We start from the raw sequence: 23,773 nt of genomic DNA, 5'->3' as shown, positions 1-23,773 counted from the left end.
GAGACTTAATTGACTAGTTTATGTTAGCTGGTTTTTAAGTTAAAGAACAATAGGGCATTGAATGAGCTACAAAAAACTATTGAAATTATATAATATCTTGAATAAACACTCAATAAATATATTCTCTGAATGGCAGGAAGTGTTAAAGGAGCATTGGGAAGATGAAAGATTAAGGAAAACATGATTTTCTTCATATACCTAAGTGAGAAGGTTGAACTATTTGCCCCAGGATAACATTTCTTTTTTGAAAAGGTGAACTATTCTTTTCAAATTACCTCCTTTGATTTCCCCTGCCCCCATGACTCCTATTTCTCTTCTAGTTGAGTTTTCATGACATTTTCCATGTTTGTCCTGGTGCAGATTCTTCATATGAAATGAAGAGGGAAAATGCAAAAACAGAAATAAGGCCTTTGGGTCACAAGCATCAAAGCTTGCTAATCTGACCCAGTCTAGAGAACAGTGATTAGGGGGATACTCTACACTTTGTACCAAAAGACAACACAGGTACAAGAGGCAAAAGTGAGACTGTTTAGCCTAATGGAACCAGGAGAATGTGCATCTTTGGCTTCCCATGTGGCATGGCAGATCAATAATTGGCCCATCTGCTAGAGAGCCTAGTAAAATTCCTTGGTTAGTACTTTTGAGTGAGTTTGAAAGGTCCTATTTTGGATTACTGATATATACACAATGCAAATTTACTAATCCAAAGAGGTGATAAAAAAAATGACAAAGCAAAGTCTTCTTTAAGCACGCATTTGATGCACTTTCCAAAAAATCATATTTCAGTGATGGGAGTAAACCTTCAACCCTCTACCTCAGAAGCTGTCAAGGGAAAATACTTCTTATCTATGCGGTCTTCCTCCTCTTCATCAGGTGGTGGTTTTGCTGGAGGCGGAGGACGTTCCCTCTGTAGAAGAGAAAAAATAAGTATTTTACTATGTCTTTTTTCAAGAATTTAACTCTTTGGTTTACTCTTATCTCAGTCTTTGGAAATAAAAAAGAATAATGTAAAGAATTCCCCTGAAAGACTAAACTCAAGGTTTAGTATCTGAACAAGATGGAGAACCCTGCACACATACACAATTCAATTAGCATTGCTCTTTGTTTTTTGATGTTTGTAGCAGAGTCTATAAACACCTCTGTCATATCCTTGACCACAGTGAGAAATACCAGCACTGAAAACACACAACTACCTCATCAGAAAATGTCCTTCATGATACTGATACACAAACTCGAGTATAGGAAAACCAGTGGCTCAACTTCCAATCTACTCTAAAAAGAGGAAACACTAAATCAAAAGAATCAACTTGTCAGAGTTCTAACAAACCAAAATTATTAGGGAAGTAATGAGGAAATCCATCAAGGGCAAATACATCAACTCCTGCTCAAACTTGAATGTTGTTCAAAGCTCAGAACTGTCTCTTATCCTTGGTCACCTCCTTCAATGATTACCATTATGCATCATTAGCATATGAAAACCCTATTTCGTCTCAGCCCATTTAAAAAACGACTATTTGTCAGTTATCTGCCCTTGCAGGGGTTGGCAAGCTTTTTCTTAAAGGGCTACACAGTAAATATTTTAGGGTTTGCAGTAAACTCTGCCACTGGGGCACAAAAGTAGCCATAGAAAATATGTCAATGACCGGGCATGGATGTGTTCCAAATACAACTTTATTCACAAAAACAGGCAGCTGTCTGTGGGTCTTGGTTCACCAACCCCTTGCCCTAGAGCAAGAAACTCACTGAAGAGGGGATTATCTAGATCATGGGTAGACAGTTTCAGGAATATACAGAATGATCTTTGGTGAAAGAAAGCTGAAGAGAGTTTTGCCACTATCCCTGCTGTACTTTCAGCGTCTTTATATCACACAGTCCTATTTATGCCTGAGAGTCAATGTTCCTACAAGGAAGGGAGTGGGAACCTGAAACAGGAGTTGATCTGCAGGCTCCTTCCCTGGCTTGTAGGTTAGTTCACTGTGTTGCTAGAACGAGAGTATTTTTACACGTCGGTGTGGAGGTGAGTGTTGAATTATGTGACAGCCTCAGAGAAACCTGCAAGGAAAGACACTTCTCATGTTTTAGGAGCTGCCGGGTTAGTTAGCACTTGGCATCCATGATCTCTCTGTTAAACACGCTTTACTGCTTGGTATTATATCTTGATAAACTGGTCATTCCCAAATCCCCTGCCACCGGATGGATGCCCAATGGCAACGACTCCAAAACAAGTTCATATGGTCAAGCTGAACAAAGCTTTTTAGGTCAGATTTCCCACTAAGTCCACTTTCCCCACCCTTCTTTGCTCCAGAAGCATAGGAACAAGCCTGGTCCAGGGCCACCTTGTAAGGAGGGGAACAGCAGACAGAGCAGGCCCATAATCTCACCAGTTATCCAACTGTGGGACACAAAGAGCTGAGGAAAACCAAAATGAAACGTAACAACAACAAAAATGACTCATCCTAGAAGTCTTCCCAAGGCTAAAGGAGCCTAGAAAGAACAATATGAAAGGCTCTTGTGGAAGAGGTAATCACCAGGGCCCCTGGAAGGAAAGAGAAGCATGGGTCTTTCACGGTCTTTTCTACCATGAAAACTATGGCCCAGGGGCCTGGAACTATGAAGCTGATTTATAGATACCATCCGCTGTGTTTACAAGACGTAGAACAGTCCCTTGGCCACAGTTAATTACCAAGGACCAGGAAGGCAGCACGGCAACAACATACTCAAGTACAACTGGCAAAGCATGTACCCCAAGATGTATCAGTTTCTACTTAGCAGGACCATAGGAGGCTAGATTACTACAGTGGGATGAACAAAGAACCTGTGTAAATCAGTGGCTAAGCCTCACAGGAACTTGCTCCTTCAAAGCTTACTTCAGGAACCCCATGTTCTTCTTGCAAAGCCTCCAGCTCCCTCTAATGGGCATCACCTGTAAGTGCCACTGAAAGCAACACCTTCCTCCACAGGTTGGATTTCCCTAATTCATTTGTACCTAACAGTGAAAGAAGTGGAAACAAACAAACAAACAAACAAAAAAAAAACCCTAGTTCTGTCTGCAGAAGTACTGTGTGGGCGGTGCTCAGCATATGCACTTGCTTTCACCACCAACAAGGAGTTTCATCACGGTCCTCGATAACACCCGCTCTGGGGGTTCTACCACAAGACTGGTGGGCCTTTTCAAAATCCATACTGAAATGCTGGAACTATCCCAGGGCAGGGCAAAGAGCCTAATGAAAAAGAACACCAAAAACGTCAGGCCATTCCCAGGGCGTTAATGAAAAGCCTGAGGATCACCAGGCAGCCAAAGGATCATCAAAATGGTCATAAGCCAGATTTGCACCAAAAGGGAAGGGCCAGCCTCTCCAACAGGAAGTAATATACACCTGAAAATATGCCTCAAGGTGGGACTATCACTGGGATCCTGTCAGAGCAATGCCTGTTTATTAAAAGTGCAATGTTCAAAACCTCAACAGTGCAGGAAGGAAGGGCCATGGGACCACTGATTCAGGCTTAGGCTCACAGTAAAACCCTGGTAGAGAAAATGGGGGTAAGGAATCTGGAGAACAATGTATAAGGCTAGAAGTAGAAGCAAGTGCTAGAGCGACTTCCCTGGTGGCACAGTGGTTACGAATCTGCCTGCCAGTGCAGGGGACACAGGTTTGAGCCCTGGTCTGGGAAGACCCCACATGCCACGAAGCAACTAAGCCCGTGTGCCACAACTACTGAGCCTGCGCTCTAGAGCCTACGAGCCACAACTACTGAAGGCCGTGCGCCGCAACTACTGAGCCCACGCACCAAAACTACTGAAGCCCACGTGCTCTAGGGCCCACATGCCACAACTACTGAAACTGCGTGCTGCAACTATTGAAGCCTGTATGCCTAGAGCTCATGCTCCGCAACAAGAGAAGCCACCGCAATGAGAAGCTCGTGCACTGCAACGAAGAGTGGCCCCCGCTCGCCACAACTAGAGAAAGCCCACGCTCAGCAAAGAAGACCCAATACAGCCAAAAAAAATAAATAAAAATTAAAAAAAAAAAGAAGAAGAAGAAGCAAGGGCTAGAGAAAGAAGCAGTCAGATGGGAAGGTTGACCTTTAGAGGGAAAAATTCAGGGTTGTCCCCATCCTACTATTTCAATGGCTGGAGGGGTTATAACTATGGGAAAAATAGGAATGCACATACTAATACATACACTGTCTGATTAAGCCTTGCTACAACCCTGCTGAACACAGAATCTGTCCAAATACAAATGGATAAATTTTTGAGGGCAAATGGAAGGTGAACATGTACTCAGGGCTGACAGGAACTTATTTAGCAAGCTCTTTCATCGACGGAACTGCTCTCCAGAAAGAAACAAACAATATATAGCAAAGACCCCAAAGACAGAAGCAGCAGTGAGGCTAAATAGAAATAAAATGCTTCAATTTACTCTAAGGCCAAAAAAGTAATAGAAGGATGCAAACAGGTTATATTGAAACTGGAAAAATTAAAATTCTACCTCAACACAAGCTGCAGAGTTTGACCACACTAAGCAAGAGGGAGATGGTGCAGAGCCCCCAGGAGAACAGGGTGAGTGGGACCCAGGCCCCTGAAACACAGCTGGCACTGGGGGTCACACGTCCTCTCTCCCGCTCCCCAGCAGAGCAGAGGTGGACAACAGAACCCTGGTGCAGAGGGTCAGCCACGTACAGGCCTCACTCCAGCAGCTTTCACTCCCGCCGCCTCGGCCTCCCTGCTCACGGAGTCCCGGTCAGACGAGCGCCCGCTGGCCGTGCTGTCCAATGAATGGCAGGAGACAGCGTTGTACAGCGCCTCGTAAGGACCCTCCTCTTCCGTGTTGGTGTCAAAATCGATGATCAGTTCAGTCACTGCTTTCTCCACGTCACCTGAAGAGGGGTTAGAAGTCAAGAGAGTCGGTGAGAGGAGAGCACAGGCTTGGACTTCCCACCACAGGAACAACCCAAAGCCCCTTCGGCCCCCTGAACTTGACCAACGTTAACCTAGAGCAGGAAAATAAATCACGGCTTTCTCCACGGACAGGAATAAATATAGAGAGTTTCATCTGCGCTTCATACCCTGAGAAATGAACAGATTTTTCTCTAATTCAATATGGAACCTTTGACATCTATGAAGGACATCTCCCAAGATCGTTATAAATTCCCAAATACCTCAATACCATGACAGCATAAACTTAAACCATAAGATGTAGCAAGGTACAACTGGAAAACTTCAGTAATCCCTTTAAATTCTTAACAAGAACCTCCATGTGCCCAAGCAAAATAGAGGGTGGTGAAGCCTTTCTGAGGTGAAGGCGCTGTGAGGCTGCAACTCACTCACTAGATAACTATGAACCTCAGAGCGCCTGGGATCCAAATTTGTGACTTTGCAAAGTAACCAGGGATCTGGTTATAGACCAGGGATCTCTGGGTCACTTGCAAAGAGTCAAAACTGTAACTGTAAAATCCTTGAAAGCTAAGAGCTTAGTTAACTACTAATCCCATTACCAGCAAATTATGAGGTCAAGAAAAAAAGTGTGACCAGGGGAGGGGAACAAGGACTCTACAGTAAAGACAGGCTGGGAACCCCTGAACTCTTGCATCTCTGCACTCCTCTGAAAAATCCCTTTCCTTTTTCAGTATCTGGCTTTGCTCTGTTTCTCGAGCCTTCTTCATTGTGATCTGTATCTGGGGGAGGTGTCAGCCAGTGTTCTGTCTTTCTCATTCATCAGACCTAGGACCCAAAAGGCTGCTCAATCAATCTGAAAAGGTGGATCCTGGCTAGTGATGGAGAGGCTGGACTGCCCAAGCTAGCACCCAGACCACATTTGTTGGACAAATGATAGACTACTAAAATCTGCCATATACACATCTACCAACCAGATGACACTCATTAAATATTTACTGTGAGCCAGCTATACTCAAGGCACTAAAGTGTGTGTTAGAAAAAAAAGGTTTCACTGAGATTTGAGTTCATCTTGAGATCATCCTGTCTACCACACATCCCAGGATAGCTCTCATAGAGCCAACTCTAAAAGTAGAGAATAAAATAAAGTAGGAAAGAAAAGGTCCACCATCAAGGCCTAAGCTTTGCACAAGAAAACTTCATATGGTAGTTGGGAAAAAATGAATTTGAATATGAACTTATTAAGTACTCCCAATCCCCCGAAATAATTATTTAAATTAAGATTTTCCATTCTGCCAAAGAACGTTCAACTCTTTTCAAGCTGAGAGCCCCTTTGCTGGTAGAAGAGGGCCGACTCACCCTGAGACTTCTGGGATATGGAGTCCATGTTGGAGATGAGAGGTGGCTGGGCTGTGGGGGTTTTATCTACCTCTTTTGCACTTCTTTTTCCAGCCATGTGATCTACATGGAAAGGCAAAAAAAAGCTGCACCAAATACCAGTGGCTTGGTTCAGCCAGCGTGTCCTCTGGTCCCTGCGGCAGGGAGATGGACCCATACCTTCGATCAGTGCTGCTATCTGCTGGCTCTTCTGAGATGGCAGCTCCTGGACAGTGTCTAAGGCGGTCAGTCCACGGTTATCTTTTATGTTGACGTCAATTCCTAGAAAGGCACACCAGGTGGACCAGGGGAGTGAGAATTTTCAAGCCAGCCTCAAAGAGGGTCAAATTCCAGGATACCTAATGCTCCTGGCAGCACAACCAACATTTTCATCCAAAGATATTTTATCCAGCTATACAAGAACTTTGTACATTTGCAATCAACCAGTGGAGACATACACATATTGGGTTCAAAGGCAGCCAGTAAAAATCCCCCTCCAGGGATCCTGGGGGAAATGATCCCAACCCTGGCATGCTGTGTAGACAAGAGCGCTGCCAACCTCTCACCTGCAGCCAGCAGGATTTGCACCACATCGGTCTTGCCAAACAAAGCAGCCTCATGCAAAGCACTGCCCTTCTCCGTCTGGAAAGCAAATGAGAGCGCAGAGCAGGATGTCATCAGAACAGGGACCCAGGTTTGGCGTGGCTTCACACGACAAACGGGACGTAGACAAGAAGGGACAGGGAAATAAAATAAACCACACAAAGTCCTCTGTCATTATCTTTCCCACTTTTCTTGTCTGGATTCCAAAACCACAATCGTGGCCCATACGTGGGTGCTTGATGTGCCACCAGGTGGTCACACATGAATAACTGCACTGTTATCCTTGGAACCACCTATTTGTGACACTCCTCAAAACCCCACCTTCCTGGGTGGAAGGAATGATGAGAAGAAAAGTACAAGGGGGGGGAAACACCTTAACTTCAAATGTGGTCTGGTGGATGCAAAGCCTAAGGAATGGCCATTCATCTGAATGGAGAAAGCTACCAACAAAGGGAAATGCTAAGTCTCCTATCGGCAACATCAAGTTGATGGGACTTTGGAGGCGCTAATGGTGGCAGTGGGAACACAGGTATAGGAAGATAATGAAAGTTTTCTAATTTCAAGAGAGAGTCCATAAGCATGTCTTTTCAGGGTATAATGACCATGTATTACCCCTGAAAAGAAACAAAAAATAACAGACTCACTGGAGGAGTTTCTTTGTCTCTAAAGTTTCACATTACAATGAGTCAGCAAATGGAAGCATCTGACATGTGATGTGAACCGTGCTAAATAGGAACACAGCCCAGCAGCATGGCGCTTGTGCCTTTCCCAAAATGACTAGGTCCCTTGGGCCTGGGAGGAACGTCCGCCCCACTACCTGGTAATTGCTATCCATGCCGGCATCCAGGAGGACCTGGACCACGGCTTTGTGGCCATTCCTTGCTGCCAAGTGCAGAGGGGTGTGCTTCTTAGTGTTGCAGCTCAGGAGGTTGGGGTGTGCGTTGAGGAGCATCTTCACCACCTCCAGCCTCCCGTAGAGCGCAGCCAGGTCCAGAGGCGTCTCGAACTTGTTGTTGCGCATGGTGGGGTCAGTCAGCTCCTCTAAGAGGACCTTCACCACCTCCGTGTGGCCATACTGCGCTGCGCAGTGCAGGGCCGTCTCGTTGTCATTGTTCTAAAGAGTCAACAGGCGGATGATGTCAGAAAGGTGACCAGCAGACTGGCAGACAACTGGGGTAATCACACGTAAAACCATTGAAATTTAAATGAGAAAAATAGCAGCAACCCTTGGGGACTAATAGAACTATGTCAGAATCCCGCAAACAAGCCCGACGGCTCCAATCAGCCTCATCTGCCCCAGTTACTGCCAGAGGGGAGCAGTCGGCTCCTCAGCCTTTGTAGTCTCCTCTGTGCCAATGCAGACGTGTCTCCAGACGGCAAGGAGAGCCACCTCGGGAACACGGCAGGCCGCGGGGAGAAGCCCTGGCACAGATGGATGCCCGTAACATCACTGCCATTGACTCAGTTTAAACTTCAACTGGTTTTACAATTTCTATTGAGCCAACCCCGTGGTCCTGATTCTGGATCTGCTGACCATCCATTGCCTCGCACACAAGCTTTTTGGAAAGAGTTTGTCATCTGCGTAGCTCCGTGCATGCAAATCAATTGGCCAACAATGAAAGTTACAGAGCAGAGCACCCAAGATCACTCTCAACATATCAGCCAACAGCCACTGCCAGGGAACTGAGGCGCCTGAGCTCAGTCACAGAGTAACACGGGACCCAGATGCCACCCTGAGCCTGCTCCAGGAGCCTGCCCCAGCCAATGCATGCAGGACCTACAACTGTGCCAAGAAGGGTTTCTTAGGTAAGAAAGATATAATCAGACACCAGAATGTTTTGTGTGAGAGGTGCAAAATATTCAAGATTGTAACATTGCCATTAATTCAAATCCACAGCCCCACAGGTCCTCTGATGCCAATTTTGTTTCAAACTAAAGGTAGAACCTGAGATAAAGCAGGAGAAGTTTGTGCTTTATCAACCATCAGAAGCAAAATGTTAATCATTCCAATTATGCTCTTTCTTTTACTACTACTGACAATGTATAACTAGAGCAGGCATAGAGGAATTTCCATGACCTCTCCATTTTTAGAAGCATTAATGAAAATAATAATTCTCCCACAAGATTTTGAGATTCCTGAATTTATCCAGGAGGCTTCTGCCACTTTGGGGAAACAAAGCTTCTGAGGGCGTGTGTCCTTCAGGTCAATATTATGCACCTTTCAGTGGTCAAAAGGTAAAGATTAAATGTTTCCACAATTGCTTTAATTCTATTAATGATATTAAAAGTAACAGACTAGGAGTTACCCAAACATGCATGCAATTCCATCTGCTTGTGATCTGGCATTTAACTGCATCATTTTTTCCAGCTACACCAAGTGTATCAGAAAGATCCAGGGCTACTAGGTGCAAGGCCCCAAAAGGCCAGCATGATAGCAAAGAAATTTTTTTTAACAAAACAAGGACAGAAAGGGTGGTAGCAGGAGCCACATGCAAAGATAAATGCACACAGATAAACAGAGGAAGCAGCACTGAGCTCCAACACAGCTCCAGGAGAGCAGCTGCTGAGAAGTTGCAGACAGACTTCTCTGGCCACAGAACATAGCCAGTTAGCAATGGCCTCCTGTGATACAGCTGGGTCCAAGGGGCGAATTCCATGTCAACCTGAAAGTCTGGAGGGCAGGAGAAACTCTGGGCTGGAAGTAAATCCTTGGGGCTCCCTGTGCCAAACAAACCTTTCAGGCCACCCATGTGCCCACTTCCTATTAAGCTATGGCATGAAAAACTTAGAGCTGTCACCTCACTTTCTCAGGAGAAGAAAAGACAGCTACAGCAATGAAAACTCACAGGAGCTTCCTGTAGAGGGATTCTGGGGCAGAGTTGCAACCCAAAGAAGTTTAAGAGGATTCTCAGGGTTTTATATCTCAAGATTAGCATGACAGCAAGGGCCAAGAAAGTCAGCTTATTCTCATTAAAACTCCAGTCCAAAAAAACTCGTTTACTCTGAAGTAGACACTGCTATCTCTTTTATATCCAAGTTGTCTCCCAACAACCAGAATAATCTGTAAAAAGTATGTCATTAGGGTCTGAAGAACTGTAAAACTCTAAACTATCCAGCAGGGGAAAAAAAGTCTTCTCTGGGTTTTTGCCAGAACTAAAGCAGCTACCACAGAGCTGCCTCGCTAAAGGCATGGTCTTGATCACTACCAGGCAAACTGCCTGCCTATGTTAAAAATGGCCTAACCACATCTCTGCAGTTTATATTCACAGTGTAGGAAGCATCTTATTTATGTTTCAGTCTTGCCAGACATGGTCTGGTAACTACAATACTCTTGAGTTTACTTCTGTGGTGACCACATCTCTCGACTATTGAACACAGGCCATCACAATGAGCTCTTACTACCACTTCCCCTTGGAGCCTAACAATTGTCAGGGCAAGAAGTCACTAAGTTTTGGATTTATGGACCCACAAGAAAGGGAGGGATTCCAGGGAGGATACAGACTCTCAACCACCTGGAATCCTTCTCTTTCACACCTTTCAAATCACACCATGGGTGCTCACAACACCCCAAGAGCTCCCAGAATCATACTACTATGAATCTGGACTAAGGAAGGGGACTGAGATGAAATACCCCAATTTTCCCCCAAGGCTTTGCACAAACTCCCCATTCCTGCTCATCTTGAGACCCACTTTCATTTTTTCCTTGCTAGGTCATTACTTCTAAAAACAAACAAACAAACAAAAAACCCTATACCCTTTATATCTGGAGACCCCATTCAATGTATAAATCCATTATTTATGTGTTTTATATACATACACACACATACATAAACTACAAACAGCAGAGAACCATCTAGAAACATTCCCGTGACCTTTCTCCTCTGGGAACTATTCAAAACCATCACCTCCCAGTGCTTGGATTATAGCCCAACTGCACTCTTGTCCACTGTTGACAGATATCTAAGTTAGGAACACCGGGGCTACAGCTCTCTGGAGCAACGATGGTATAGTCTCTAGAAATATACCCAAATTGGAACAAAAGGACAAAGTGGGTCTACAAAGATTTAGAAGACACCGGAAAAGCATGAGAACCAAGTTCCTCATGTGGAGGAGGAGTCAGACTTACTCTGCAAAGCTCTGAAGGCAGAACTTTGACCAACAGATGGAAGGTTTAGGAAAATAGATATCAATCAAGCATAAGAAACCAAAAATCAGTGGAATCCAAAAAGAGGCTGCCAAGAGTAATTCTGCTTGCTACCAGGAGAAACAAACAAACAAACAAATAAAATAAGGGGTAGATGGCCTGCGTTTTAGGTGAGAAAAGAGGAATCCTGCTCTAGTGGAAAGTTAGCCTAGATCAGTGGTTCTTAAACAAGCTTTGTTTTGGAATTACAAGGGAGCTTAAAGGTAACTAATACTGAGCCCCACCCCAGGTCTGCCAAGGTAGCACCTCAGAGGGTAAAGCCCAGGAAAACTAATATTAAAAAGGTTACCAGCCTAGCAGACACCGACTTAAACAAACAATCATTCATCATCATCAAGAACAAAACAAACTGACATCATGTGCCTGGTGATGCGATGCACTAAAAAGGAAGGATGAACATCACTCTCGTGGCATTACTGCCAAAAATGTATAACCTGAACCAAATCAAGAGGAATTATCAGACAAACTCAAACTGAGGGTCAGTCTACAAAACAAACGGCCTATGCTCTTCGAAAATGTCAATGTCATGAACGACTAGAAAAGGCTGAGGATAACTGTTCCAGATTATGTATGATCCTTGGACCAGAAAAAGAAATTGCTCTAAAGGACATTATTGAGACAATTGGTGAAATTTGAACACGGATTTCTTTTTTTTTTAATTTATTTATTTTTGGCTGCGTTGGGTCTTCGTTGCTGTGCGCAGGCTTTTCTCTAGTTGTGGCGAGCGGGGGCTACTCTTTGTTGTGGTGCGCGGGCTTCTCACTGAGGTGGCTTCTCTTGTTGTGGAGCATGGGCTCTAGGCACACGGGCTTCAGCAGTTGTGGTGCATGGGCTTAGTTGCTCCGCAGCATGTGGGATCTTCCCAGACCGGGGCTCGAACCCATGTCCCCTGCATTGGCAGGCGGATTCTTAACCACTGCACCACCAGGGAAGTCCCTGTGGATTACTTTTAAGTGTCTGGAGAAATAGACCTACCATAAAACTAATTTGACTACCGCTCATCTTATGATATTCAGACTAAGTTAAAATTGTTTTAAAAGGGGGTAAGTAAACAATTTTAATAGTTTCACCTTAGCTAAGGATGACGTACATTTGGACTGGTTTATGCTGACTTGCTGAAACAGGAAAAGGTGCATATGGTGAAGAGGAAGATAAAAGCTCATGAAAACCATCTCTGCTCCCAGGAAAGGCATCTGCAACTTCTTAATTCCTACAGGTGCTTGATAGGACTTAGCACACAAACATATTTTAGCAAAAACAATTCCTAGACACACCAGGTCAATGAAAACCCACTGAGCCAGGATAAAACCTAGGGAGGTTAGAATTGAATCAGCCTGAGAAGAGTCTGCATTCTTAGCACAACCCAAACAGCCTTATCCCTTAATGGAGTTTACATCACTTGGCCTTTGAGGAGGTGGTGGGTGGGGTGGAGGCAAAGGGTAGTACAGTAGGCCCTCCTAATCCACACGTTCTGCATCTGATGAGTCAACCAACCATGGATCAAAAATATTCTGGGAGAGGGACTTCCCTGGTGGTGCAGTGGTTAAGAATCCGCCTGCCAATGCAGGGGACACAGGTTCGAGCCCTGGTCCGGGAAGCTCCCACATGCCGCGGAGCAACTAAGCCCATGCGCCACAACTACTGAGCCTGCGCTCTAGAGCCCGTACGTCACAACTACTGAGCCCACGTGCCACAACTACTGAAGCGCGTGTGCCTAGAGCCCGTGCTCCACAACAAGAGAAGCCACCACAATGAGAAGCTCGCGCGCCGCAACAAAGAGTAGCCCCCGCTCGCCACAACTAGAGAAAGCCCAAGCACAGCAACGAAGACCCAATGCAGCCAAAAATAAATAAATAATTTTAAAAGGTAATGCTTAAAAAAAATATATTCCAGGGGAAAATATCTAGAAAGTTCCAAAAAGCAAAACTTGAATTTACCAAGTGGCAACTATTTACACAGCATTTACATTGTATTATCGTATTACACTGTATTATTAGGTATTATAAGTAATCTAGAGATGATTTAAGGTGTATGGGAGGATAGAAGTAGGTTATGTGCAAACACTACACCATTTTATATAAGGGACTTGAATACAGTATCCACAGAGGTCCTAGAACCAATAGCCTCTCGGATACTGAGGGAAGACTGTATTTCCAAAGAGAGAAGTAAGTTCTTATTCCATTTAGACGAAGTTTCTTTTATGTGTGCAAAATCAAGGGATAGGAAAATGTGCTTTTAAGAACAAAAGTCTTACCCTTTAATCAGAGCTTTATAAGCTAACTAAACTAACCACCAAGTCGGGAAACAATCACTTCAAGGTGCTTCCCCCAAAAACAAAACGCTGAATGGACCAATACAGCAATGTTGCATTAAGCTTCAGCCACTAGAAACAAAGAATAAATTCCAAAACGCCCTTTCAGAAATACCACATGGTACATACTTTTTAAAATTAGGACCTCAAATATTACTAGTAACCAGATATTTTTACTTCATGTACATGATCTTATTTGAACTCCAAAATAATCCCGCCAGGTAGATGGTATACCCCATTTTATAGAAGAGGAAACTAAAGCTCAGAGAAACTAAGTAACTTGTTCAAGTCAACACCAGTAAGTGGCAGCACAGAATTCAAACTTGGGTCTGACTTGATCTGTGAGGGTTTTCCGCTCTGCTGCACTATTTCCAAAAAAAAAAAAAAGAAGATAAATATCTTCCTACCTTCCTATCTTGAAGATTAGAAGACATAATTGAAAGTGTGGGCAAACTAAAACTACTGTGTTCCACCACCCCAGATCAAACTGCTTTTCCACCATTAGGGCCCAACAGCTGAAGGAAATCTCCCGTAGAGCCTGCCGAGGTCCAGCCCATAGGGACCTTCATTTGCTAAATCAGTATTTCTCAAAGAAAAACATGAAATATCTGCCTTGCATTTGGAAACGCGCAGAAGGACCTTACATTTCCCTTCCCAGCGGCTGCTGTATTCAGAGCCAAGTGAAAGGTAGCTGATGTGAATAATGCAGTGACTCAACCAAACTCCAGATTGTTGCCAAAAAGCAAACCTCATCTGAATGAAACCTTGAGTCAAAAACAGCAGGTGAGAGCGCAGAGGAGACAGGCTAACACCATCACCCAACCCACCAGCTTTGCCTCCAGAGGCAGTGGAGGGCCGAGGCCCGAGGCTGGACATTCATCACTAGGCCCATCAGCCCCTTACTTATCCCAGCCTCACGGGGGAGGGAGACTCAAGGCAAGTGCCCTGCTTGGCCCTGCAACTTCATTTCCTATTTCTGAGCTGTTCCAAGGGCCAAGAGTGACCAGGCAGAGAGAGAAGCTAATGGCTGGGGAGAAGGGACTGAGGCTTCAAAGCCCCAGGCACAAACTCAAGGAAAAGAGAGGGGAGCCACACCAGCAGCTTTTAAGAGTAAAATGGAGTCACCCACGCCCCGGCTGCCACACCTCCACCACAAGCTATTGTTCGGATTCCATCTCAAGAGAAATATCGAAAGCAAACTTAAAAAAAAATATTAATCTAGGAAGTACAATTTAATCATTTTCTGTGCTTATTAAAAAGTAAGCTACTTTGCGTAAATCTTTTAATTGCATTTTTCTTTTTTGAATTTAAATGATTTTAGAAATCACAATAGTAAATTATGCCCATAATATGGTCCCTTCTATTTCCCCAGTTCTGCCACTTCTAAGCTTTTCAGCCATTCCAGGAAAAGCACCCAACCTTTCCAGAATTGGTATGGGTTTTAAAAACAAAAACAAAACCCACTGAAGCTCCGTTTTCCCGTTCCCAGGCAAGCCAGAAGCAGATGGGCTGAAGCGGACAAACATCAGGATGATGAAGAAGAGCCTGAGTGGATGAGAGTGGAAGCCAGAGAGGACCGAAGAGAAAGTGCAGCTTGGAGAAATGATGCAGAGAAATCCTGGCAGCGAAAAGTACACACCTTGGCATTGATATAAGGGTCAAAGGGGCCGTACTTTTTGAGTTCTTTGATCTCAAGAGCATTCTATAAAAAGGAGAGGAAAAGAAAATGTGATGATAAAATGGATGAAATATATCAAAGCAATGCACAGCCCCAAGGGCGCCCAACACTAGACAACTTGGATCTGCCCTCTGGGTGCCTCAAAAGGAAGTTAATGGGGAAGACAACCTCCAGGGCACAGCGCTCATCACCCCTCTCATCCAAGCTTCCAACTGAAGCAACATTAATGGTTTTTAATAAATCAGTGAAGTACTTGTAACCACTGCCTAGATGCATTAGGTTTTTCAAGCTATTGCAGATGTTGTGCCCAGCCCCTGCCCCACCCACCTGCCTGCCAGATACGCAAAGCACTGGGCTGGGTCCCACTTATCAATGGACACTCCAGACAGGAGGCGGCTGTGAGCAGGACAAGCTAGCATACTCAAGTGGCTCAAAAATCCAAGCAGCTGTGTTCCAAGGCAAAAGTGAGCAAAGACAGGGTTAGAAATGGTGGCTGAAAATTTCTTAAACGAGAAGGACTTTAACGGGTGACTAGATTTTTCCACATTGAGGAATATTAGTTAAAAGCAAACCTCTTTTATTTTCCTCCAGATAAGAGAAATTACTGTCACATTAGCCAGGAGGAGTAAAATTGCATTTAGGTTCTAAAGAGGCAATTCTAAAGAGACAATTTTCCTTCCTAATGTTATAAAACAAACATCCTCATTGATGATCTTGAATGTCTGTTGCTCACCTACCCAGAAAATACAGCCAGAAGGGGGAAAGGGAAGCTGATGAACAGCTGTACACACACAATCTCCAAATGGAGGGAGCTGGGAGCACTGCTGTAGTTTTCTCAGCCCTCACAGTGAAGCTGCCCTTCTCTGAATCAAAAGTGTGCTCTTAACAGCTCACTGAGAATGTGCATGGTCTTGCTGACAGGGGGACTTCAAGAATGGTTTCCTATTTTTTTGAGGAATAACCCTGATCTAATCCTACAGGCAACTGAACAATCTCCTCTCAGCAAAGTCACTAGTAAAACAGTCCCAAGCTTATTGAGACAGGGCAGCATCTCTCTCCTTCAAGCAAATAAGAAAAGTATCTACTTCAGTTCAGAGCAGAGAGGGAAACAGGAGAATGGCTTGTCACTCAGAGAGGGCCCATCTCCTCGCAAGTTGACACCATCTCAGATCCAAACTACAGGGAGGTGTATTTTATGAGAGGTTTGTCTACAACTTACATAATTCAAATATAACTTTCCCAAAGGAATAAATATAAAGAAGAGAAGGTACAGTCTCAGAGTACCTGAATCCATGGCCAGTGTATGGTGTTTCTGCTCAAATGCTGCCTTTTTTATTTTTTAAGAATTCTCTCTGCTTTGTCAAAGCATGGTCAGTCGTAAATGAACATTAGAGGACACCATGGAAATGATCTTCATTCTGCTGAATCACCTCAGACCTCCACTCACGTGTCTTTGTGAGTTCATTTTTCAGCACTAGCACTCGTACCACCACTTCTGCAAGTTCTGATGCACGTAAAACAACGGCATGGTTCACATAGTACCAACACATGCTGGAAGTATTTCTGTTTACCAGCTAAAGTTGCACTGCCACGTTGATGGCAAAAGCCCACGAGTTTGAAATGAACTCTGAGCAATTCTGCAGGATTTGCATTATTTCCAGTTTTGCACATGAGGTGAGTATTTATAACTTTGTTACAGTACTATTCCAAATCTGCATGAATCAAATGCATATGAAATGCACCCTTCATGGTACAAGGTTTCCCTGACGCACTAGAAGGAGTAGCACTGGGAAGAGGGGAATCACCCTTAGGCCAGGGAAGAGCTGGTTCCCTGAGATCTGAGCTACGGGACTGAGACGGTGATGGGGCTGCCAAGGTCTGGCTGTAGCTGAGTGCAGAAAGCTTCCCTTCCCTCCAACCTGTTCATTGACTTTGGTGTGTGAGGGCCCTTGATGGATGAGCAACCGCACTATCTGGGCATCTCCTTTCCAGGCTGCCAAGTGCAGAGGGTAACAGCCTTTAGAATCAGCCACGTTGGTCAGTGCATCGTTCCTCAGAAGAACCTCGACCACATCCCTAGAAGGCAAAAATCGATCATGAGTTTGCAGAACCCACAAGTCTTTCGTACTAACAGTTCTGCACATCTGTTTGGCACAAAGCCTTTTCACAGAGATTATCTCATCTGGCTCCCCATCTCTACCTGAGCTCACCGCCCAGCTCTTCCTTTTATTCCATGAGCTACTTGTACAGCTGTTGACAGCAGCTGAGCCATCTTGAGGCACACTACACTGACTCATCACCTCCCGGTTTATCTGGGCTTTCTACATAATCCATCTATTTTCCATTATTTTGAAAACGTCTGGTCCCCTTGTCTAAACCTTGCAATGTTTCCTTGTTTGTGATGTTGAAACAGCATTCAGGGATAGAATTTACATAAAAGCAGTCATGCAAAACAAATACCATTATTCACCACATTATTCAGAGCATTTAGTGATGTGGGAGCTGGAAGCGGACAGGCAGAGCAGAAATAAAGTGATTGCAAACATAAGCCAGATGCATATGGTATCACTTGATACATCCAGAAAGAAGGACTTGGCTTCCTTCTTGGTGACACCACTAATTAAGTAGATATAAATGTATAACTATCCCCACGCACATGAGGTCAAAGAAAATCTCCACTGTAAATAAAAACAGCATCTGGAGATGAACTTGGCTAACAAGCTACAGTCATTTAAGTCCAAGATTCACTTTAATTCAGGTTACCCCACCATTTAAGGTGGAGGGAGTCTCTACAGATTTTCTGTTAGCTTTGTCTAAGATGGTTATAGAAAAGACCACATTACAGGAAATGATCACATTCCATATATCTTAGAAAAGTTTAATGTAGAAGGAAACAGTCATTGCTTCTTTCCGGCACATCAGCATCAATTAGGCTGGGCCAAATATTGCAAAAGTGAGACAGAAAACCATGAGGTGGTAGGGCCCTGTTCTCGCTCGGAAAAATCTAAATGGTCCCAATAATCCTTCCTCATAAAAACTAAACTTCTACTGCTTATCTCCTTTAGTATTATGCCTCAAACTCTCCCCGATGCCCTGTCTTCCGTTACACTCTGTTTTTCATTCTTCCTGGCAAATCTACGCACTGTACTCCACCACTCAGCCTGCTCCTGCTCTGAGCCTTGCCATTCTCCCTCACTTGAAGGGCAGCGCCCTCTTCAAGCTGCCAAACCACTGAAACCTGTGCCTTCTCTCAAACCACCACCCACCCCCTCGCCAAAGCACACCTTCTCCAGAAAACTTCCCAGACAAACCCCACACAAATCACAAATTCCTGATAACCTCTCTATACTCAAGGGAATTAAATAGGCCATATTATTTATTTATTTTTCCCCTTAAAAATGGTTCTTGTTGTGTACAAGGCTAATTTTATGAGGAAAGAGTGGCAAGCAGAAAGATAAAGTAAACAGAAAGAAAGTTTCTCATGACCACTCGATCTATTTTCAGTTTATAAAGGGACTGGTTACATAATACATTATCCAGCACCATCATGTTCTGGCTGCCCCACATTTGAGCTTCGTATTCAGATCATTGTAAGGCACTGCCCCATTTCAAAGGGGAAAAGAATAAGCAGAAGAAAGGTAAAACTTAACCTTTGGTTAAAGTTATTTTGGGAGTGGGGTGGGGAAGGACGTTTATATTATACACTAAAGAGAGACTCAAGAATTCTGGACAGACTAAATTTAGTTTTTCTCTGTTCTTCAGCATCCCTGCTTTGTACACCTTTACAGAAGGAAAAAATTTAAAAAGACAATCTGAAGGCCTGGGTTCTGAAGAGTGGGGCAGGAATGCAGCACGTTAATACTTACTTATGGCCATTCAAAGCAGCATGGTGCAGAGGTGTATACCCAGTGCTGTCAACACAGTTCACATTTGGCCCTCTCCAGATGCTATAGGGGGAAAAAAAAAAAGACTGAAGTCACAAACCAAATTTAGAGACAGCTAGCTGCCTGGAAAAGGATTCTGTGTGGTGTTTAACCAAACAGGTTACTTCCACATGACTCCTGATAAAAGAAAGTAGCTATTTACTACAGAAATGCACAGCACTGAGAGTACACAATGGGGTGCCGAACAAGGAGTCAAGTATCAAGACAACGGTGTCATCATTTCAGAGCTTGCTTTCCTGTGTCATTCTCCTCATTGGTAACTTTATTATTCACTCAGTCTGGGACTCGTGTCTCTGAGTACCGTCAGGATTGTAAGAACAGCTCGCTGAAAGGTCATCAAAAATATCACTGAACCAGGGACTTCCCTGGTGGCGCACTGGTTAAGAATCTGACTGCCAATGCAGGGGACACCGGTTCGATCCCTGGTCCGGGAAGATCCCACATGCTGCGGAGCAAGTAAGCCCGTGTGCCACAACTGCTGAGCCTGCACTCTAGAGCCTGCGAGCCACAACTACTGAGCCCGCATGCCACAACTACGAAGCCCGCATGCCTAGAGCCCATGCTCTGCAACAAGAGAAGCCACCGCAATGAGAAGCCCATGTACCGCAACGAAGACCCAATACAGCCAAAAATTTAAAAAAATCACTGAACCAAACCATTCAGTCAGTTACAGGTACTGAGTACCCACCTCTACTCCTGGTGACTGAAGGCTTGAGAGAAACTCTAGACCAGATAATCAGGATCATTCAACCACAAGGACCAAGATCAAAGAACCCACATTCATAAAAGCACCAGGATACATGCATTAAGATGCAAGGGACAATTCTGTCTTTCCTTTGTGAATACGTCTTAGTGGTAATAAAAAGAATAACAACAGAATCTACAATTTGAGTGCCTTATTTGAATCAGAAATACCAGACTAAGACGGTTGAAATGTCATCTCATTTAATCCTCAAAGCCTTAATTCTGACTTCTGTTTCATACCTTACTACATTGGCCAGAGCTTCTAAAATACTATTAAGTAGTATTTTTTTGTTTTGTCCTGCTAATGTTATTGGCAGTTAGTCTGAGGTAGACACTCTGTAACATGTAAAGGAAGTATCTTACTTTTTTCCTTTTTAAATGTATTAGAAATACTGTTTAGTTTAAATACATTTTTGCATCTATGGATAATATCATAGTTTTTCACAGTGAACCAACTAAAATGTTATCAATAGCTTTCTTAATATTGAGCCATTCTTTCATTCCTGGAATAAACCTTATTTGGCCATTATCCATTAGGGCCATATCAGTGACTTCTACTTGAGAGTATTTTACTTATCATTTTCACATCTGCATTCATAAAGGAAGCTGGTCTGAAGTTTTTGCTTTTTGTGCTATCGTTATTGGGTGATATCAGTATTAGGTTTAAGTCACAGATCACCTGGGCAGCTATCTACGCATTTCTATATTCAGGAATCACTGACATAGAGCACTAAAATTAAAATCACCAGTAAAACCATCTGGGCCCAGAGCCTTTATACACAGATGTTGGAAGCAGCATTATTTATAACAATAAAATTTTAGAAATAGCCCAAAAGTCCATCAACAGAGAAATGACTATGATAACTAAGGTGGAGACACATAGAATATTATATACTATTTATATTGCTATGTAATAAGACAGAATAGAGATTACAATATAATGCTAAGGAGAAAAAAGAAAGAAAATTGTAAATACTGTAGAGAAAAAATATATATGAGAGACATTTATCAGGATTGTGGATTGAGTGCACAAGTTTACCCCATCTCCTGTCTAAAGTTGTATGAAGTGAAACGATTCCCACCCTACACCACAGATAATTGATGGACATAAAATAGATAGATTCAGCCTAAGAAAATAAGAAAAAATGTTATCAAGTAACTGGGAATGTTGAGGGATTCCTAAAAGGCAGAAATCAGACAAGGCTAGATCTACAGAAACACAACCTAGAAGAATGCCAATTAAAATAATCACATACCACTTTTCACCTATCAGACTGACAAAAATGAAAATAATGACACTATAAAACGCTTGTAAAGATCAGGGAAACAAACACTCTTAAATACCACTGGTATGAGTTTAAATTGGTGAATTCCTCTGGGAAGACAATTTGGCAGCACCCACCAAAACCAAAAATAGGCATTCACTCTGGGCCAGCATTTCCACTTCCAGGCAGCTATCCAACAGAAATGCTTGTACATGCGCACAAAGACACATCCTTGTTCAGGACTGATCCACTGTAAGAGTAAGAACTACAAACTTAACGTCCACCTATAGGTAGGGAGTTAAATACCAGGTACCCCAATAAAATGAATTATTACATAACAGTTAACAACAACAACAAAGGAAAGAAAAGACAACAAGTTGGACTTATGTGTCCTGACGTGGAAAGATTTTATAAGATATGTTGTGTTACAGCAAAGTGAAAAAAAGAAGTCATTGTATAATATTCAAAAGATGAGCCCTCATTTTATAAGTACACACATGCACACACACACACGCACACGCACACACACACCCCCCTTGGATGGCGATGGGAAGCATGCTCATCCAGTGTTGACGGTGGTTCCCTCTGGGGAAGGAAGCATGTGTCGCGGAGGCACCACAGAGTGGTGAAGGGGGAATTTCACGTTCTGCTCTGTATTCTACCACACTATGTAAAACACAGTGTGAATACATTCATGTAGTAGTCTTTTTAGAATATTTTTTTTTAAAGAGGGGAAGGAACCTATGTACAGGGAAAAGAAGAGAAAAACATGAAATGTTAATAATAAATGGTTGTATATGTGTGACATGGGTCACTTTAATAAGCATGTAGGTATTTGGCTTAAAAGCTTAAGATAAATTTTAAGTGAAAAGAGAGGACATGTGTACTCTGACAGCTACATTATTTGTTCCTTGTCAATTAAGGAAGCTGGTGACAAGGTCAGGAGCTTGAGTTTCTTCCTGGTGTCCCCATCCTCCATTAAGCTTGGATTCCTATAGCACCTTCCAAACAAAGAGTTAAAAGCAATGATCTCTTTGTCACATTTATACCTCATTTCCTAAACCAAAAATGATTTACCTGTGTCTGACAATGAATAGAACGATGGAAAGTGAAACAGATCTGGAAAATCTAAGAGGTACAATTTTCATACTTAGTTTCAAATTGCCCCACAAGACAAAAAATCATCATTCTATTATAAACTAGGTGACACTAAAATCCAAAAACAAATTACTTGCCCCAAATTACAAGCCAAATCAGTGGCAGATCCAAAACTCCCATTTATGGTGCTCTTGGCCTTTGGCCAAACAGGGACTTTGTGATCTAACCGGATGACAAGACGAAGTGAAGATGCAGTCATACAAGGTCGCACACAATAGCAAGATGACTGGAATAAACAAGAGGAATTGGGAAAAAGGGAATAGTAACACCGGTTAAAGCAGCTGGGAGCTCAGGTCTGTCAGCTCCTAGTACTGCATTAGGAATCTGCTACCTCTTCAACCATCTCAATCCAGGTCCCAAAGTAACCTTAAAACTGAGGTTTAAACTGCCCTTGCTTTTAACAAAAAGGCAGAACTGAGCAAGCCCTCTGTCATTTTCTAACTTTTACTTCCATGTCTCCGGTTTAGACGTGATTAAGTTTGGATATCCCATACCAGCACTAAAACTACCTCAAAACAATTCGAAAAGACAAGGCAGAAAGATAAGCACTTTCCTGCATAAAGCTGCAACTTTCCCAACTGGGTAAGGCCTTTTCCCCTCCTTTTTCTCTAACTAGCATTTCTTCTAAATGCCCATGTGGAAAAATTTGGGGGAATGGGGAATATATTAAATAAAACCTAAATGAAGATGGAGAACTGTCATCTCTCTGCTTGGAATCTTAGCTTCAGACAGGATGGTAGTAACATCCCCCTCCACCCAAGTTTCTTCCTTTTTGGCAGCCCGAGAAAAGAGCTATTTACAGTCTAGGCCTTCCTCCCTATCACAGCTGTCCTATTAGGTTTCTCTAAAGCAGTAAGTACCAAAGGGCTGATCACTGACAAACAAAAGCAGAGCACAGAGCACCAGGAAAAAAAAAAAAAGGTACAGGAGATCCCTAAACATTTAGTGCACCATCACCACAGCACTGATTACATTTGACCTTGGACCACACTGAATTCTTTATATTGCACTTCCATACTATATATTTTAAGCCCTTTAAGGGAATCCTTCATGTTTCCAAGAGCACAGCACTGTGCAAGGAACTGCCCAGGGCCACCAGTTTGCAACTTCTAACATTCGGTTTTTCCTAACCTGCGACCCCAGTGTGACATGATCTCTGTGTAGTGTAACGAACCTGCTACTCTCTATCCATTAAAAATGGCAACAACCTCTTGATGGGACATGTAAGCATACTGCATCTGAGATATCTTTACATAAAACACAGAGACAGAAGAACCATAAGTTGGAACCAAAGTGGCCAGTCCACTTTCATCTGTGACTACTCTGTGGGATCAGGACTAAACGATATCCTACAGTGGTTCTTAGCTGTCAGCAAGCTTGCTTCATGTTGTCCAGTTACCTAACTGCTTACTTCACACAGACAAGTAATGGCATCTCAATGGGCTGGCAGAGTGTCCAATCCAGTTCAACTGAATAAATGTTTAGGCACTATCTTCCATACGCCAGAGTGTTATAGTCTCCACCCTTGAGGAGAGTGGGGAAGTCAGACAAGTAAACAAATGACGACACAGTGCGTGAATTCTGGGAAGTATGCA

The 23,773-nt window shown here is 43.3% G+C and overlaps 1 protein-coding gene across 5 annotated transcripts in view; it reads right to left on the bottom strand.

The window, feature by feature from the left end:
- Window positions 1–23,773, bottom strand: part of ANKS1A (ankyrin repeat and sterile alpha motif domain containing 1A) — a 184,465-nt gene that overhangs the window by 94,183 nt on the left and 66,509 nt on the right. For 3 of the 5 annotated variants that reach the window (XM_068557221.1, XM_068557222.1, XM_068557220.1), the window contains exons 2-10: window positions 18,934–19,014; window positions 16,987–17,143; window positions 15,029–15,091; window positions 7,692–7,988; window positions 6,838–6,913; window positions 6,452–6,553; window positions 6,254–6,355; window positions 4,682–4,878; window positions 815–907 (exon numbers count right to left, since the gene is read on the bottom strand). In XM_068557221.1, coding sequence (XP_068413322.1) covers window positions 815–907; window positions 4,682–4,878; window positions 6,254–6,355; window positions 6,452–6,553; window positions 6,838–6,913; window positions 7,692–7,988; window positions 15,029–15,091; window positions 16,987–17,143; window positions 18,934–19,014 — 1,168 coding nt within the window. The remainder of the gene's footprint in view (window positions 1–814; window positions 908–4,681; window positions 4,879–6,253; window positions 6,356–6,451; window positions 6,554–6,837; window positions 6,914–7,691; window positions 7,989–15,028; window positions 15,092–16,986; window positions 17,144–18,933; window positions 19,015–23,773) is intronic. The other 2 variants (XM_068557223.1, XM_068557224.1) reach the window with 1 other exon arrangement.

This window comes from Eschrichtius robustus, chromosome 12 (genome assembly GCF_028021215.1).
Source record: "Eschrichtius robustus isolate mEscRob2 chromosome 12, mEscRob2.pri, whole genome shotgun sequence".
Classification (NCBI taxonomy): Eukaryota; Metazoa; Chordata; class Mammalia; order Artiodactyla; family Eschrichtiidae; genus Eschrichtius; species Eschrichtius robustus.
This window is presented reverse-complemented; position numbering and strand designations above follow the sequence as displayed.